At 64.7% G+C, this 17467-nt stretch overlaps 1 protein-coding gene across 9 annotated transcripts in view; it reads left to right on the forward strand.

Moving 5' to 3' along the window:
- AP2A2 (adaptor related protein complex 2 subunit alpha 2) overlaps nt 1–17467 on the forward strand; it is a 47899-nt gene that overhangs the window by 29356 nt on the left and 1076 nt on the right. For 4 of the 9 annotated variants that reach the window (XM_085010389.1, XM_085010390.1, XM_085010391.1 and 1 more), the window contains 15 exons: nt 727–828; nt 1680–1788; nt 2682–2829; nt 3256–3424; nt 4763–4900; nt 7487–7669; nt 8168–8265; nt 8549–8780; nt 8857–9030; nt 11990–12150; nt 14103–14185; nt 14761–14850; nt 15403–15526; nt 17118–17234; nt 17319–17388. In XM_085010389.1, coding sequence (XP_084866515.1) covers nt 727–828; nt 1680–1788; nt 2682–2829; nt 3256–3424; nt 4763–4900; nt 7487–7669; nt 8168–8265; nt 8549–8780; nt 8857–9030; nt 11990–12150; nt 14103–14185; nt 14761–14850; nt 15403–15526; nt 17118–17234; nt 17319–17388 — 1998 coding nt within the window. Of the gene's footprint in view, nt 1–726; nt 829–1679; nt 1789–2678; nt 2830–3255; nt 3425–4762; nt 4901–4993; nt 7670–8167; nt 8266–8548; nt 8781–8856; nt 9031–11989; nt 12151–14102; nt 14186–14760; nt 14851–15402; nt 15527–17117; nt 17235–17318; nt 17389–17467 lie in introns of all 9 variants that reach the window. The other 5 variants (XM_085010387.1, XM_085010388.1, XM_021082580.2 and 2 more) reach the window with 3 other exon arrangements.

The following is a 17467-nucleotide window of genomic DNA, read 5'->3' on the forward strand; positions in this document are numbered from 1 at the left end:
GTGGAGGAGGCCCGGCTGGCCCGCTTTTCGAGAAGGGGAAGAACGGGCGTTTCAAGCCACTGTCTCCACCCTCTCACGCTGGAGTCACGACGATTCTAGCGAATCTGAACCGGCGGTCCACACACAGTGCTTTTTTTTTTTTTGTCTTTTTGCCTCTTCTAGGGCTGCTCCTGCGGCACATGGATGTTCCCAGGCTGGGGGTCTAATCCGAACTGCAGCTGCCGGCCGACACCACAGCCACAGCAACGCGGGAGCCGAGCCGCGTCTGCAACCTGCACCACAGCTCACGGCAACGCTGAATCCTTAACCCACTGAGCGAGGCCAGGGATGGAACCTGCAACCTCATGGTTGGTTCCTAGTCAGATTTGTTAACCACCGCGCCACGATGGGAACTCCAACACACAGTGCTTAACCCGGGGCAGTGCTCAGAGCCAGGCAGGAGCTGGGCAGAGACGGGGGCCCAGCCGCTGCCCTCCGCTGCTGGCCTTTGCTGAGGAGTTGCAGGTTTCCCAGTTTTCAGAGAGAAGCCAGAAAAAGGAAGCAACCCCTGTGTGCCGTCTCCGTGTCTAAACACATGGAGGGCCGATCACATGGTCCCTGGGAGCCGTGGGCCGTCCGTTTGCTGCTCGAAAAGTTTTCTTCGGAAAATGAGTTCGAAACGAGAGGCGGGCTTCAGGTGTTCGGCCTGGCCTCTGAATGTGTGCTGTCGTGTCCTCTTCTTTCCAGGGGGTGGTCACTGCGGCCACCAGCCTCATCACCACCTTGGCGCAGAAGAACCCGGAGGAGTTCAAGACCTCTGTCTCGCTGGCCGTCTCTAGGCTGAGCAGAGTAGGTCTGCGGGCGGGCACGGAGCTCCGAGTTTGGGGCTTAGTTCTTTTATTCAGTGAATATATTTGCTTTTTTGAGTGCAAGGTCTTTGGTATTCTGTTTTATCTTATTTTTGTCTTTTGTCTTTTAGGGCTGCGCTCTCCGGCATATGGAGGTTCCCAGGCTGGGGGTCGCATTGGAGCTGTAGCTGCCGGCCTACACCACAGCCACAGCAATGTGGGATCCGAGCCGCGTCTGCGACCTACACCATAGCTCACAGCAATGCCGGATCCCTGACCCACTGAGCGAGGCCAGGGATTGAACCCACAACCTCATGGATCCTAGTCGGATTTGTTTCCACTGCGCCATGGCGGGAACTCCTAAAAATGTTATCGTAACATACTGTTTGCTGGCTTATGCAGTTGGTTTTTGACTGTTTCTCTTGACGTCAGCAGCCCTGCCCGGCTTAGCTGTCAGTTTCCATGACTTGTACGTGGATGGCGTTGCGTCTTTGTACCCCGTCCTGCCGTCTGTGGCCAGGGACGACTCTCTTCCTTCCCCAGTCCTTGTTGGCTTAAAGTGCCTGCCTTGCGGCTCCTGCTCCGACCTCCACGCAGGGTCGAGGGTGGGAGGTGACGGCCGCCTTGTTTCTGACCTTCAAGTGACCGTCATCTCTCACGGAGAGGTTTCGGGTCGGTGTCAGCGGCACGGGTCCCTGGAGGGGCGGTGGCCCTCCCGCAGCAGAGGCGGCTCTTCCTGGCGCCTGGGCCGCAGTGCGGGTGTGACACGGTCTGGGCGCTCGTGCCTGGGGGCCCTGCGGCAGGGCCCCTCGGCGACCGGCCCAGCGCCCGCGGCCTTGCGCTGTCTTGCAGATCGTGACGTCGGCCTCCACGGACCTCCAGGACTACACGTACTACTTCGTGCCGGCCCCCTGGCTGTCCGTGAAGCTGCTGAGGCTGCTGCAGTGCTACCCGCCCCCAGGTACCAGCTGTGGCAGAGACGCCCCGTCCCTGGGTCTCGCCTGAGGATCCTGCCGGCCGCTGCCATCGCGAGCCTCGGGCGTTGCTGTCCCGGAGCAGCTGGTGGAGGCTCCCGCTGTGGTCAGGGTTTGGGGTTGGCTCTGCTCATCAGACAGGCAGATGCAGTGCCAGGTCTGCAGAGGTTTTTGAAACAATCTTTTAGAATAAGTCTTGAAACCCATTTGAAACCCCATGTCCTAAGTCACCTTAACGACGTGTGTCACCTGAACGCGGGCCCCGAGACACCGTTCGTGTCTTATTCCGAGACGCGACGTTTGGCGAGCGGGCCGAGTGCGGGGCAGAGCCCTGGGTAGAAGTGAGACTTGCCGTAGAGACAGAGACGGCCTTGTCGTTGCGTCTTTACGTCTCGTCCTCGTTGGTTTGGGGCCGAGCGCTTTTCCTCCCGAGTCTCTCACGTGGCGGTGTGAGCTGCTCGCCCTGTAGCGGGCCCTGCTCGCCCTGTCGCGGGCCCTGCTGCGGGGGGTGTGAGGTACCGTGTGAAATTGTCCGAGGCTGCAGTTCCAGCTGTGGCGCAACGGGATCGGCCACCTCTCTGCAGGGCCAGGAGGCAGGTTCGATCCCTGGCCCGGCACGGTGGGTTCAGGGATCTGGCATGGCCACAGCTGTGGCTCGGATCTGATCCCTGGCCCGGGAGCTCCACGTGCAGCGGGGCAGCCAAAAAAGAGAAACGAGAGGGACGAGGTTATCCGAGCTGCCGCAGCCTCTTCGTTGAAGTGGCCGCGTGATTCGAACAGGGAGCCTCGGCCCTGGTGTTGGTTGTGAGGCGAGGGTCACCCACGCTCGGGCGGTGCAGCGAGGGGAGCCCGGCCGACAGCCGTCTGTCTTGCCCAGAAGACCCTGCCGTGCGAGGCCGCCTGACCGAGTGCCTGGAGACGATTCTGAACAAAGCCCAGGAACCGCCCAAGTCCAAGAAGGTGCAGCACTCCAACGCCAAGAACGCCGCGCTCTTCGAGGCCATCAGCCTCGTCATCCACCATGACAGGTGCGGGGCGGGGGGCTCCCGACGGGCCCAGCCGGCCTCAAAGGCTGCAGTGTCACCAGCACAGGGCAGGGATTTCGCCTGAGTCCGTGGCCTCCTTTGGGTCCACACCTGTGCGTCTTTCTTGAGCGTCTCTTAGTGGCAGTGGCCAGGCGGCTTCTCTGGCCCAGAGGCCACTCCTGGCCGCGACTTGATGAAGCCGAGTGCCACCTGCCTGAGCTCAGGGCAGAGGCTCAGGTCCTGGTGCCTTGGCTGCGTGTAGCCTCCTGGGGGCACAGATTTCTGCAGATGCGCTGGGAAAGCTCTGGTACGCGTGAGGCCCAGAGGGAATGGGACCCAGGGTCTGAGTTCCGGGGCCCTGGAGCCCGTGCTCGGCGGTGTGCCGCCTCAGGCAGCAGGGCCCTCCCAGCACCTCTCCTGTCCGTGCAGTGAGCCCAACCTGCTCGTCCGCGCGTGTAACCAGCTGGGCCAGTTCCTGCAGCACCGGGAAACCAACCTGCGCTACCTGGCCCTGGAGAGCATGTGCACCCTGGCCAGCTCCGAGTTCTCCCACGAGGCCGTGAAGACACACATCGAGACGGTCACCAACGCCCTGAAGGCGAGTGTGCTGATCCGGGTGCCACCTCGCTGCGGGGGTGGGGGGTTCCCCGCCCCCCGGGTCATTGGTCCTGGGTGCCGCAGCTGCGGGGAGCTGCTGGTGAGGGCCAGGGGGTCACAGGCGGCTGCACAGCTTGGACCCAGAGTGGGTCTGGCCAGCCTCGCCTGCCCCAGGCAGTTCTCTGGCCACCTGCAAGGTGGCCGTCACCACACAGGGCAGCTGACACTGCATCTTGCATGTGGGCAGCGTCACAATAAAAAGTGGCTTTGATAGAAGTTGCTGCTGCGGCGCAGGGGATCCATAGCGTCTCTGCAGTTCCAGGATGCAGCTTCGATCCCTAGCCGGGCACCGCGGGTTAAAGGCTCGAGTGTTGCCGCCGCTCCAGTGCAGGTCGCAGCTGTGGCTCGGGTGTGATCCCTAGCCCGGGAGCTCCATGTGCCCAGGAGCAGCCAAAAAAAAATGTTTTTTCGAGTTGATGGAAACTTTTCTTTTTGGTAGAAGGATAAAATATTTTGTCCTTGTCTCCAAGAAAACTCACTCTTTGCAAAAGAACATGCCCTTTTTTCAAGGAGCTGAGATTCTAGAGGTGGGAATGCAGCCGAGGTCTTCCGCTCGCCGGGGTCGCCAGGGTCGGCCGCGGCCGTGTCGCTGCGGGCGGGCACGGAGGCTGTCAAAGCCCCCGTCCTGGTCCCGGGCTCAGTGGAGGGTCGGGCCGGCCCTGTTTCTTCGTGTGTGCGCGTGTTTAACAGACATCTTTGCTGTGTTTTGAACACGAGGCCACACGAAGGTTCGAATGTAGCTTTCTGGGGTTTCTCATTCCTCTGCGTGGTTCTGGCATCTCCTCTGGTGCCTGGGGCAGAAAAGCCCGTCCTTGGGGTGCAGAGGGCTCGGCCCATCAGCAGCGCCTCTCACCTTTGCTGCGCAGCGGCCTTGTGCCAGGGCAGAGCTGATGGGCGCGTCTGGGGTGGGGTCGGGACCCAGCACTGCCACCGGCTCCCGGGCCACGCGGAAGGGGCTGGTCTGTGACTGCACCGTGGGAGGCCTCGGACCCCTCTTGGGGGCCGGAGCGCGAGCCCAGCCGGCCCAGAGCTGCCTGGTCCGAGCGCAGGAGCACGGGGGTGGTGAGTTGGCCTGTGAGCGGCTCTGCAGGCCCCGAGCCTGGGGGGGTCCCTGGGGTTGGATGGTGAGTCTCGGAAGGGAGAGGGGCTGCTGAGGACTGGGGGGGGGGGGCTGGCTCACCTGGGCGCTGTGGGTGGCGCCGTGGGTGGCGCCATGGCCAGCCGCCATCTCCCCCCCGGGCCTTGCTCACGCGGCTGTTGCCTCGGGCTTGTTTCCCAGACGGAGCGGGACGTCAGCGTGCGGCAGCGGGCCGTGGACCTGCTCTATGCCATGTGCGACCGCAGCAACGCCCAGCAGATCGTGGCCGAGATGCTGAGCTACTTGGAGACGGCCGACTACTCTATTCGAGAGGAGATTGTGAGTTCTGGTGGCTTCACGACGCGCGAGTCTCAGCCAAAGCGTTTGCTTCGTCTCTGGTTCCGTCCTACAGACTTTTTTTTTGCTTCTCAGGACCACACCTGCGACATACGGAGGTTCCCAGGCGAGGGGTGGAATCGGAGCTGCAGCTGCCGGCCTCCACCGCAGCCACAGCAGCATGGGGTCCGAGCCGTGTCTGCGGCCTGCACCACGGCTCGTGGTAACGCTGGATCTTTCAACCCACTGAGCGAGGCCTGGGAATTGAACCCACGTCCTCATGGATGCCAGTCGGGTTCATTACCACTGAGCCATGACGGGAACTCTGTTCCTCAGACTTTATTGCAAGTCTGCCAGCTGCGGTAAGAGATTCCTGCTTTAGTTTTTCTGTCAGTGTCCTGCGTCCAGCCTGCTAGTCTCTCAGAGTGGCTTTGACGCGGCCCTGCCCACCTCCCAGGGCCCAGGGGAGGCTTCGGGTCTGTGGCCGAGGCAGCACAGATTCAGATTCCGGGGCAGAACCACGCGACCTGTGCCTTTGCATTCATCTTCGTTCGCTTGGCGGGTTTTTCTCGGGGCTCCTGAGACCCTGGAAGGAGAGGCCTGGGCACTGCGGCTGCACGGTGGCTGGTTTCCTGTGGCCTTGGCCGACTGCAGCGCGGGCAGGCGTACCCGATGCGTGCCCCGCGCGCCCCGCGGGCTTCACTGTTGAGGGACAGTCGGGGGCGCAGAGCCAGGGGCCGGAGTGCCTGGGAACCGAGAGCAGCAGGCCTGGACCTCCGCGCGTCTGGCGTGCTTCCCGCAGGGCCGCTGGGGCTCGGCGTGGACTCGTGTGCAGCGGCCTGAGCCTCCGTGTCTTGGAAAAGCATTAATCTTCCTTGGGGGCAGAGCACAGCCAAGGCCCCTTGGGTCCTTTGTGGAGCGAGTGTCCAGGGTCAGAGCCGTGAGTGACCCTCAGGGCCGCTCTCGGCTGGCGTTTGGTTTGAAAGTGACAGCCACGTGGCTCTGCCCAGAGTCAGATGTTCAGGTCAATTTTTTCTTTCTCTTTTTTTTTGGTCTTTTTAGGGCCACACCCATGACACATGGAGGTTCCCAGGCGAGGGGTTAAATCGACACCACAGCCACAGCAATGCGGGATCCGAGCCGCATCCGTGACCTACACCCCAGTTCATGGCAACCCTGGATCCTTAACCCACTGAGCGAGGCCAGAGATGGAACCCATGTTTTCTTAGATGCTAGTGGGGTTCTTTACCACTGAGCCACAAAGGGAACTCCTGATGCTTGGGTTTATTTTTTCAATGCTGTGGCCACTGTGGCTGGTCCAGGGGCCGGTTGCTGGCCCCTCAGGGCTGATGGCCAAGCTTCAGTGGGGAGCATGGGCAGCCCTGGAGCAGGTTGTCACCCTCTCAGAGGGTGTGGCCCTTGACTGAGCTGTCAGCCAGCCGGAAAAAGGGCCAGGGTATGTGGAGGGCACAGGACAGGGAGGGGGCCTCCGGGTGGGGTAGGGCCGGGGGGGCTGTTGCCACGTGGTGCCCTGGGCAGAGCTGGCGCCGTCTTCAGTGTGACTGCGTTGGCTCTGAGGTCCCGCGTGTTGGTGGGCTCCACCTTGGCTCTTACTCCCTTAACTGGCGAGTGCCCGTCCTCGGCCCAGTTCGCCGACACAAGGACGCGGCCATCACTGCTCTCAGGTCCTGGGCCTGTGCTCTGTCCGTCTGCCTGGCCAGCCCGACCTCTGCGCACTGCGGGGCCTCCACACCTGGGCCTTCAGCGCCCCTGCCCGCAGCAGGTGGTGAGGACGGGCAGAGCGGGGCCTCGGGTCTGGGGGCTTGGGAGGTGTCTCTGTCAGGGAGCGTGGAGGACTTGTGGCAGTGACCTGGGCAGGGACCTTGGCCGGAGAGCATGAGGGTGCAGAGGTCCCTGGGAGCCAGGCCGCCATGGCAGGGTGGCGGCAGCAGGGACACCGGCCAGGGTGACTGTGAGGGGCCCTGAGTGTGCGGCGTCAGAGCGAGTCCTGGGCTTGAAGGACAAGGCCAAGGGCAGTGACAAGGGTGTGTCAGAATGACACGGGGCTCGGGACAGGCCAGAGGGAGCGCAGAGCAGGTGGCGGGGGGCCGGGCTGCAGCAGGGGCTGAGGGTGCAGTCGGGAGGTGGAGCCAGGCGGGGGGCTGTCAGGGTGGCAGCTCGTGCTGTGGAGGGCAGGCTCAGGGCAAGGAGAGCCTGTGTCTTGGAGAGGCCAGCGGTTTGCTTTCAGTGGCCTGGAGTGGGTGCCCCTGGGCAGCGGGCGGGTCTCCCATGGAGAGGAGAGGGGAGCTGGTGAGAGCAGCGGCCCCGGGGAGCATGGCCCCTTTGCCAGTGGGGTTTCTCGTGCCCTCCTGGGGCTCCCGAGAGCCTCCCCTTCGGCGCGTGTGCCTGGCGGCCAGTGCGGCAGCCTCAGACCCTCCGCGAGGAGGTGGCTGGTGGTCTCCAGTGCCTCTGTGCGCCTGAAGCTTCCCGGGCCCCTTCGAGGACCTGCTGGCCGCTCTGGTCCGCGGGCCCGGCCCTCCGAAGCCCCGAGCTGGCGCGGCGGGCCGGTGAGTGCGCCGTCCTCCGCAGGTGCTGAAGGTGGCCGTCCTGGCGGAGAAGTACGCCGTGGACTACACGTGGTACGTGGACACCATCCTCGGCCTGATCCGCGTCGCCGGCGACTTCGTGAGCGAGGAGGTCTGGTACCGCGTCATCCAGATCGTCGTCAACCGGGACGACGCGCAGGGCTACGCCGCCAAGACCGTGTTTGAGGTGCACCGGCGCCCGCCCCCCCGCCCGCGCCCCCACGCCCCCGACTCCCTGACCCCCGCAGCGCCGCGCCTCGGCGGGGCCTCCGTCCCTTCTCGCCCTGAGCTCCGCACAGCGGTCCTGGGCGAGGCACGCTTGGCTACCCAGAGGGCGCCGGACTGAGAGGCTGCCCGGGGTCGCGGCCTCGGCCGGCCCGTGGGCAGCAGCGGGTACTGCCAGGCGCTGGCCCTGCTTGGGCCTGCCTGTCAGGTGGGGGTCCGCTCCCATGCTGGGGGCGGCCTCGGCCGCGGCCCTGGGGCTGCCCTGCTCCTGCCCCCTCTGCCGAGGCGGCCTGGAGGGCGGACGGGCCGGAACGGGTGCCCGGAGTGGCTCGGGGTTCCGGGGGCCAGGCTGGCGTGGGGGGCCGCGCTCCACAGGAAGGCGGCTGAGCCCGTGCTCCCGGCTCGGCTGCTCCGGCCTGCGCTGCGCTCGTGGCCCTGCTCACCACGCACCCTTTTGCAGGCCCTCCAGGCCCCGGCGTGCCACGAGAACCTGGTCAAAGTGGGTGGCTACGTCCTGGGGGAGTTTGGGAACTTGATAGCGGGAGACCCCCGATCCAGGTGAGTGCCTGGCGCTGGGAGCCCCTCGCCCTGGTTCTTGGCTGCGTTGGCTCTGGTGGCCCGGGCGGAACGTCGGGGTTCTGCTGGGAGGGCCATGTGGCCGGGGGTCAGGCCCTGCCAAGGGCAGCCCGCACTCAGCCCGCAGCTGGGAGGGCGCGGCCGAGGCCTCAGCGGGAGGCCGGTCTCCTGAGTCACTCGTCACCCACCCTCCCTCGCTGCGGGACGCCTGGGGGCTGGGCCAGGCCCCGGGGCTGACCTGTGCCCCTTCTGTGCCCCCACGCAGCCCGCTGATCCAGTTTAACCTGCTGCACTCCAAGTTCCACCTCTGCAGCGTCCCCACCAGGGCGCTGCTTCTGTCTACGTACATCAAGTTCGTGAACCTCTTCCCGGAGGTGAAGGGCACCATCCAGGACGTGCTGCGCAGCGACAGCCAGCTGCGCAACGCCGACGTGGAGCTGCAGCAGCGGGCCGTGGAGTACCTGCGGCTCAGCACCGTGGCCAGCACCGACATCCTGGTGGGCACCGCCCCCCGCCCGGGGCCGGAAGCCGGGCGCCCTCCGTGGCGCTGACCCTGGCTTGCTTTCCCGCCAGGCGACCGTCCTGGAGGAGATGCCCCCGTTCCCGGAGCGCGAGTCCTCCATCCTGGCCAAGCTCAAGAGGAAGAAGGGCCCGAGCACGGTGACAGACCTGGAGGAGGCCAAGCGGGACAGGGGCGCCGACGTCAACGGGGGCCCCGAGCCTGCCCCGGCCAGCGCCAGCGCTGCGGTGCGTTCCCACCTGACAGTGCACCCTGCTCGAGCTCCTGGGGCAGCTGGTCCCTGAGCCCCGGGAGCCCCGACGGTTGTCGGCGGCGGGCTGACACCGACACCTGGGCCAGCTCTCCAGCCTGGCAGGCGTCGCCTGGCTCAGAGTCGGCTCTGTGTTGGCCTGGGCTCTGGTGAGGCCGCCTGCTCACGCTCTGGCCCACCTGTCTGCGGGCCCGTCCTGCTCTCCGCGTCGGCTTGGGGCGGATCCCCTCCTCTGCCCCTGGAGGTTTTCAGTGGAGAGCCGGTTAGAGCCGGCGGCACTGGGAAGGTGGCCCCAGCGTTGCTGGGGGAAGATGCCAGCTTGAGAGTGGCCTGCTTCCTTTCTCGCCCTAGCTGGGGTGGGGGGCCTGGGGGCAGGCTTGTCGCGCTGCTGGGTGGCGGTCCCACGGCTCCGCGACCGGCTCCTTCCGTCCAGTGGGACCGAAGCCTGGAGAGCCGTCTCTCCCTCCTGGATGCTGGTGTGGCAGGGGGATGTCAGGGGGCCCAGGACAGGTCCCAGAGGTGCCGTGTGCCTGCGTGCCTGCAGATGGGGCCTGGGCGGTTTGTGGGTCCACAGTGTGCCTGTGTCTGAGCCCTGGCACTCTGGGGGGGTCTGCGCCCCACCCCCGTGTGCGCCATTGCCCCGGGACCACCATGAGCCCTGAGCTTGGACCTGACTTGGGGTGCCATTGCCCTCGGGCCCCCACCTGCGTCCTGATGCTCTCTCCAGAGGCGCCCTCTGGAGGCCGTGGATGGGGGTTCTCATTTGTCCTCAGGGTGGGGTAGTGGGGACTAGGCCCGGAGGCAGGGGAACGGGACAGCAAAGGGACTGGGCTTCTGTCCTGGAGTCTTCCTGCCCCTGCCTCCAGCCTGGGGGCGGGGGGCCCTCTTCACAGCGGCATTGCGGTGTCTGGCGCTTATATGCTTACCTGTGACATCTTCTGTGTAGCACGGGCCAGGATGGTGTTGATTGAGGATCAGAGGCCGTGCTGGGGGGGGGTTTCTCCGTGGCGGTCCCAGAGGTCGGCTCCTTGGCTCCGGCTCGCCTTCTGTGCATCTCCAGTCTCTTGCGGTGCCAGGGCCGCCTCTGCTGGGCGTCTGGAGGGAGACTCCCATTCTCCCGGGGCTTTGGGCTGGCGCCCGGGGCAGGTGCAGCCTGTGCAGAGGGGGCACCTTGCCAACTCCTTGGGGAGGGTCTCCCGAGTCCTAAAATGGGGAGGTGGTGAGGAGGGTAGAGCCCGCCGTGGCGTCGGGGAGGGGCAGTGGCTCCCGGGCCTCCCGTCCTCCCGGCAGAACAGCCGTGCTTCTGTCTGTTAGCCCGTTTGCGGTGCGTGTTTGGTGAGTTGCACAGAAGGGTTTTCCTACCTTAACGGGCGTTGGAGCCGCTCTTCAGGGGCCGGGGTGGAAGGAGGCGGAGGGGAGATGACCCGACGGGCTGCAGGTGGTCCTGCCATGACAGACGCCTTTCTCGTATGGTCTTTAGCGAGGCTTGAGGCGCCCGCGCTCGCCTGCCGCCCTCAGGTGGCCGGGCTCCTGGGGAGGCCGGCGCCCGCCTGTGGCGCGGGTCCCGAGGTGCTGCGCAGGCCAGGAGCCACCTGCGGGCCATTTCACCCAGACCCTCCCTGACGGCGGTGTGGCCAGTTTTTCTCTGGTCCCCTCGCCGCCTCCTGGCCACCCGCTGGCTGGGGAGTCCGGCCTGGCCTGTCGGCTCTACCCACGAGCCCCCCACTAGCCAGCGCCTTCTGCCCCGGGGTCGGCCTCACACTGCCCGCCCTGGAGCCCCAGGGACGGAGGGGCCGTCACAGGGCAGAGTTCCCGCCACTCAGACCCACACGCTCTTTGCCAGTTTGATAAGGGCGTCTTTGTCTCAAAGTAGACTGTCACACGTCAGAGCGTCTGCCGACGCAGGTGAGTTTTCAGGAATTCAGTGCGACGCTCTGAGTAGGGAAGCGGAATAAGCACTTGTTTACACTGAGGTGTGATCTTCGCGTGCTGAGTCCTCCGCCCAGCTCAGCTCGGCTGCAGGGCTGAGGGCGAGGCTGGCGGGTGCCCAGGGCCGGAAGAGAGCAGGCCCTTGGCTTTCAGCAGCAGGGCGGCATTGGTGGTGGGAGGCGGGTGCGAGAGCTGCTGCCGGCTGCCGGCTGCCGCCTCCTGAGGTCCCGGGAGGGGCTCTCCCATTCCTGGTCCTTGCCCACGACACCCTCCTCGCGGGAGTCAGACGCTGCGCATTTCTGGAGCTTCTGTGCCTGGCAGATGCGGGCCCTGCGTGTGGGCATCTGCTTTCTGGGCAGCTGGTGGGGCCTTGGGCGGGGGGTGGGGGGGGGGAGTGTGCTGAGTGGTTTGGGAGGGGCTGGTTCTTCGTCGGCTGCCTGGCGTTGAAAAGCAGCTATTTGTTTCCAGTTTTTTTTTCCTGCAGGCTTTTTATCTACTCTTTCTCTGTGATAGGATAAAAGTTAAAAGTGCTTGAGAGGGCACCCCAGGGGTTCCCGTCATGGCTCAGTGGTTAACGAACCCAGCTAGGATCCATGAGGACGCGGGTTCCATCCCCGGCCTCCCTCAGCGGGTCAAGGGTCTGGCATTGCCGTGAGCTGTGGTGTAGGTCACAGACGTGGCCTGGATCCCACGTGGCTGTGGCTGTGGTGCAGGCCGGCGGCTACAGCTCCAATTGTACCCCTAGCCTGGGAACCTCCGTATGCCATGGGTGTGGCCCTAAAAAGATGAAAGACAAAACCCAAAACCAAAAACCAGCGCACCCTGATAAGTCACTTGCCTGTGGTCCTCGCCGCCCCAGGCTTTGCATGGTGGTCAGCGATAGGCACGTGTGTCTTTCTCAAACCAGACGCCCCTCTCTGGAGCGGCGGCGGGGAGCAGCCCGGGCTGGCCCGGCGCTGTGCCCAGCAGGTTCTGCACTGACCCTGCCTTGCGTCCCTGTTTTCCAGTCCACACCATCGCCGTCAGCGGACCTCCTGGGGCTGGGGGCCGCGCCCCCGGTCCCCGCGGGGCCCCCCCCCTCCTCTGGCGGGCTGCTCGTGGACGTGTTCTCAGACTCACCCTCTGCTGTCGCGCCCCTGGCTCCGGGCTCCGAGGACAACTTTGCCAGGTAGGCCGTCTCCCGTGTCTGGGGGCGGGGCGGGGGGGACGACTCTGCCCTGGCCCCCGGCCCAGGCCACGGCCGGGCTCCGCCGGGCCCTTCCTCCCGGGCCCTCCCGGGCTCCGCCGGGCCGGCCGCCAGCCGCGTCCTGTTTGCTGGGGCCCCTGTGGCCTCGGCGTCCCTGGCCTCTTCCCCGCTCTTGCCCTCGAGCCGCCCTGCCTCCCCTGGCTTCCCACCACGGGTCTGCCTTCCGGGCGCCCCTGGCCTCGTCCTCAGGAACGCTCTGCAGGGGCAGGGCGCTGCCTTCTCCTGAGCGCCGTCTCCACCGCCCGCCTCCTGCCTCTCTCCGACCTGCGTCCGTCCACGGGCCTGGCTTCCTGCTGCCGGCTTTGCCCCCTTTCCCCGTTTTCAAAACGGATCCCAGGCTGCTCCTCCCAGCATGTCGGCTCCCCCATCTCTCTGGCTCTGGGGATCCTGGGCCTCTGCCCTCCTCACGCTGCCCTCTCTCTGCTGATCTGAAACCCCGCCGGGGCGGGGGGAGCCCGAGGGAGACCTGAGTCTCCAGGGACCCCGCCAGCGGAGTTAGGACGGCAGAGGGCTTCCTTTACGGTTCCCTGGTCTCTGGGTCGACAGCGCGGCTAATTCTTTGCCTTGCGGGCTGGAAGCGGCTGGGGCCGGGCAGCTTGGAGTGCTGCTCGCCTTCTGTCCCGGGCTGAAAACAGACTTTAAAAAACTGAGGTATGGTTGATGCACTTACTGGTTTCAGATGTACCACAGAGCAGTTCCCAGCTTTAAAGATTTTATTCCACTTAAAGTTGTGATAAAAGAGGGGGTTATTTCCGTGGGTTGCACCGTAGGTCCTTTTAGCTTATCTGCCTACTGGGTGCGTCTCAGACGCTCCCCCCACCCCACTGGGAACCACCAGCCTGTTCTGGGTGTCTGCTTGGTCCTGCGGCGTCATCCTCGTTTCGTTTCAAAGTCCACGTGTGCCGCTGCCGCGGTGTCTGTCTGTCCCTGACTTACTTCGCTCAGCGTGACACCCTCCCGGCCCGTCCGTGTTGTTGCAGATAACGAAGTCTCATTCTTTCATGGCTGAGTGGTGCCCCCAAGTCTGTACACACCACATCTTTATCCATCCTTTACTTTTTTGTCTTTTCGGGGCCATACCCATGGCGTATGGAGGTGCCCAGGCCAGGGGTCACATCGGAGCTGCAGCTGTCAGCCTACACCGCAGCCGCAGCCGCGCCAGATCCCGGCCGCGTGTGCGGCCTGCTCCACAGCTCACGGCAACGCCAGATCCTTCACGCACTGAGCGAGGCCAGGGACCGGACCTGCAACCTCGTGGTTCCTCGTCGGATTCGTTCACCACTGCGCCACGACGGGAACTCCTGGGCTTTCTTTGCTTTCCATGTTTTCTTCTAGGAGTTGTACGAGTCCAGATCTCACGTTTAGATCTTTAATCCTTTTGCGTTATCCTTGTATGTGGTGTGGGAAGGTGTTCTGCTCTTCTTCTTTTACACGTGGCGTCCAGTTTTCCCAGCGCCGGGGACATCGGGGCGGAGAGGGCTCAGTGGCGTCGGCCGCGTGGCCCGCGGGGCAGCCAGGCGGGGCTGTTGGCCATACGCAGGCTGGAGGCCGGTGCCTGGTGGAGGGCGAGCCTGCGGTCCGACCTGAGCGTGTGCGTGTGCCCTGGAGCCCTTGTCCTGAGTCAGCGGGCAGCCGCAGGTGGTTGGCGGGCGCTTGGTGAGGAGCAGAAGGACTGACCCTGGCCCGGGGCCACGTCTCGGGTCGCGCCCGTCTCTAGCGGGGGGCCTTCGTGCTGTTCGGGCTTGTTTTCCTCCTCCCCTCACGGCCCAGAGAGGCTTTGCCGGACCCCGTGTTCTTTACACCCTTTCTCAGAACGAATCTTTGTATTTGGGGCGGCGGCTTTGGGTGGGTCACACGCTGTCTCTTGTCCCCAGGTTTGTCTGTAAGAATAACGGAGTCTTGTTCGAAAACCAGCTGCTTCAAATTGGACTGAAGTCCGAGTTTCGGCAGAACTTGGGTATGTGTTTAACTGAGTGGAAGCGTCTCTTAGAAGTTACGGGGAGAAGGTATTTTCTGATTAGGTATCTCATAAGGGTCTAGTTTCTGGAATGTGTAGAAGACTCCCAATCAACAACAGGAAAACAAGCAGTTAAAACCGCGGGTGGCCTCCCTGGCCGCACAGCGGGCCAAGGATCCAGTGTTGTCACCGCTGTGGCGTGGGTTTGATTCCTGACCCAGGAACGTGCACATGCGGCAGGCGCGGCCAGCGACCCCCCCCCCCCCGAAAACAACTCCAAAGGCTTTTTGCGCCCCCTCCCCCCAGCCTTTCCCATCTCTGGGCCCCGCCTGCAGCCTGGTCTAGACGCGGGGCAGGCGGGGAGGCGGGGGGGCCCCCAAAACCCAGGGGGCGGTTTCGTCCTCGGCCGGTGGGGGCTTAGACGCTGGCCGTGGCTTCTGAGCTCGGGGAGGGTATTGCCCCTGCCATCCTGTCCAGGATGGGCGGCTCTCAGCCCTTCCTGGCTCGGAGGCGCCCCCGGCGTCTCTGTCGGGGCGCCGAGGACCCGCTGGCGAGCCGGCTCTCCCGCCTCCCAGGTCGCATGTTCATCTTTTACGGAAACAAGACCTCCACGCAGTTCCTGAGCTTCACGCCCACGCTCGTCTGCTCCGACAGCCTCCAGGCCAATATCCTTGTGCCGTGGCCCCGGCCCTCCGGGGTCCAGAGGCGGGTTTTGAGGTTCTGTGTAGGGGTAGGAAGACGCGCCTGCAGCCTCAGGGTACCCTCCCGGGCCCCGGGTGTGCGGGCGCCACCTGGGAGGGGCACGCAGGCCTGGCCTGGCCCCCCAGCTCCAATCCCCGCCAGGCAGCGTGAGGGCCGGGGCGCCTGAGACCTCCTGAGGCCCGAGGCCTGGGACGTGAGCTGCTCCCGCCACCGTCAGTCAGCCTCGCTGCCCAGATGTCCGCTCTGGCGCGGGGGCCGCTCGGGGAGGTGAGGGGAAGGCCCGGCTGGGCCACGGAGACGCAGCGCGGCCTGGCCATTCCTGCGTTAGGGGAGTGTGTTTCACACTCAGACTCTTAGAGGCCGACGTGTGGGTGGTCGCTGCAAAGGCGCGCGTGGAAGGCTGCGGCCGGATCAGGACGTGCCCCCCCCCTCCCCCGCGCGCCTCTGCCCCTGGGGCCCACTTGGCCTGGCCGGCCGCCTTCCCCGCGCTGCCCCGGCTTCCTTGACCCTCGCACATCTGAGCCTGCGGACCCAGCCCGTGGGCCCCACCGTGGACGGGGGCGCACAGGTGCAGCAGGCCGTCAACATAGAGTGCCTGTCCGACTTCGCAGAGGCGCCCGTGCTCAGCGTCCAGTTCAGGTGGGCCTGGGGTCGCCGGCCGCGCCTGCCGGACTGCCCCCTCCTCCCTAGGGTGTGGTCGGCGGGGGCTGCAGGGAGCCTGTGGGGGCGGGGGCGAGAGGGCGCCTAGGGTCCGGGGCGCCTCCTTCCAGGCCCAGTGCTTCCAGGTGAGACACCGAGGGGCCCACCCTGCGGGGCCGGGGGCTGGGGCAGGCGCAGGCCCGTGGGCAGCGGCCGGTCGGCTGCCCCGGGGCCAGCGCCTTGTCTGCGCACGCCTACGTGGTTGCCCTTCAAGCCTGCATGCTGTTTAGATGATTTTTTTTTTTTTGTCTTTTTGCCATTTTTAGGGCCGCTCCCGTGGCATATGGAGGTTCCCAGGCTAGGAGTTGAATCGGAGCTGTAGCTGCCGGCCTACGCCAGAGCCACAGCAACGCGGGATCCGAGCCGCGTCTGCGACCTACACCACAGCTCACAGCTTATGGCCACGCCGGATCCTTAACCCACTGAGCGAGGGCAGGGACCGAACCTGTAACCTCATGGTTCCTGGTCGGATTCGTTAACCACTGCGCCACGACGGGAACTCCTAGATGATTTTTTGTAGCTTGTCTGGTCCTGTCCTTTTTCTTTCTTGTTCTTTTTAGAGCCGCACCCACGGCACATGGAGGTTCCCAGGCTAGGGGTCCGATTGGAGCTGCGACTGCCGGCCTGCGCCACAGCCACAGCAACACGGGATCTGAGCCTCATCTGTGACATGCACCTCAGCTTCCGGCCACGCCGGATCCTTAACCCACTGAGTGAGGCCAGGGATCGAAGCTGCATACTGAGGGAGACAGCATCAGGTTCTTAACCCCTGAGCCACAACGGGAGCTCCGTGTTCTTGTCATGTAAGTGACGGCAGGAGAGTGTGTGAACAGCCTTCCCAGTTGGACGTTTGTAAGGTTTTGTGGGAAAGCATGTTCTCAAGCGTTACTACATAGCGACCTGAAGTTCACGCCCTAAACGCACAGCAATGAGAAGCTAGTGTGCTTGGCATAGTTCAGGGGACGAGGCGGGTGAGGCCTGTGTTTTATCCTGTAGTCTTACTCTTTTCTTATTTATTTTATTTTTTTTTGTCTTTTTGCGTTTTCTTGGGCCGCTCCTGCGGCATATGGAGGCTCCCAGGCTAGGGGTTGAATTGGAGCCATAGCCGTTGGCCTACACCAGAGCCACAGCCACACGGGATCCGAGCTGCGTCTGTGACCTGTACCACAGCTCACGGCAACGCTGCAGACTTAACCCACTGAGCAAGGCCAGGGATCGAACCCGCAACCTCATGGTTCCTAGTCGGGTTCGTTAACCACTGCGCCACGACGGGAACTCCTCAGACTCTTTTCTTGAGTCTTTTCCTGGGAAGAAGAAACCCACACCGCTTCAGCCGACGAGGAGCTGCCGGGTGTGCGCTGCCGGGGACGGGGAAGAGGTGGCGCTGTCCGCGGTCGGCGGGACGTCCCCGGGGCTCGGGGCGCCCTCCCAGAGCTCTCGGCCCTTGGTGCCCTGGGGGGGGGTGGGCGCTGCGGCCTGGAGGCTCCTGCGGCCACCTGCTCTCTGCATCTTGTCTCTTCGCTGCTCGCAGGTACGGGGGAACCTTTCAGAACGTGTCCGTTAAGCTGCCAATCACACTCAACAAATTTTTCCAGCCCACAGAGATGGCTTCTCAGGATTTCTTCCAACGTTGGAAGCAGCTGAGCAGGTGAGCAGGCCGGCCCGTCCCCGGGCGGGTGGGGGGCCTCTGGGTCTCGGCCTCAGCTGGCGGCGCGGCCTCTGTCCCTCGCAGTCCCCAGCAGGAGGTGCAGAGCATCTTCCGAGCGAAGCACCCGATGGACACGGAGGTCACCAAAGCCAAGGTAGCGCCTCGCTGCGGACGGGCGGGGTCGGGCCCGGCCGGGGCCCTGCGGCTGCCGCCAGCTCCCCTCTGACCCTCAA

Source organism: Sus scrofa, chromosome 2, assembly GCF_054392235.1.
Source record: "Sus scrofa isolate SSC_HxYL_T2T_F1_AM1 chromosome 2, Sscrofa_HxYL_maternal_Yorkshire_Landrace_v2.0, whole genome shotgun sequence".
NCBI lineage: Eukaryota > Metazoa > Chordata > Mammalia > Artiodactyla > Suidae > Sus > Sus scrofa.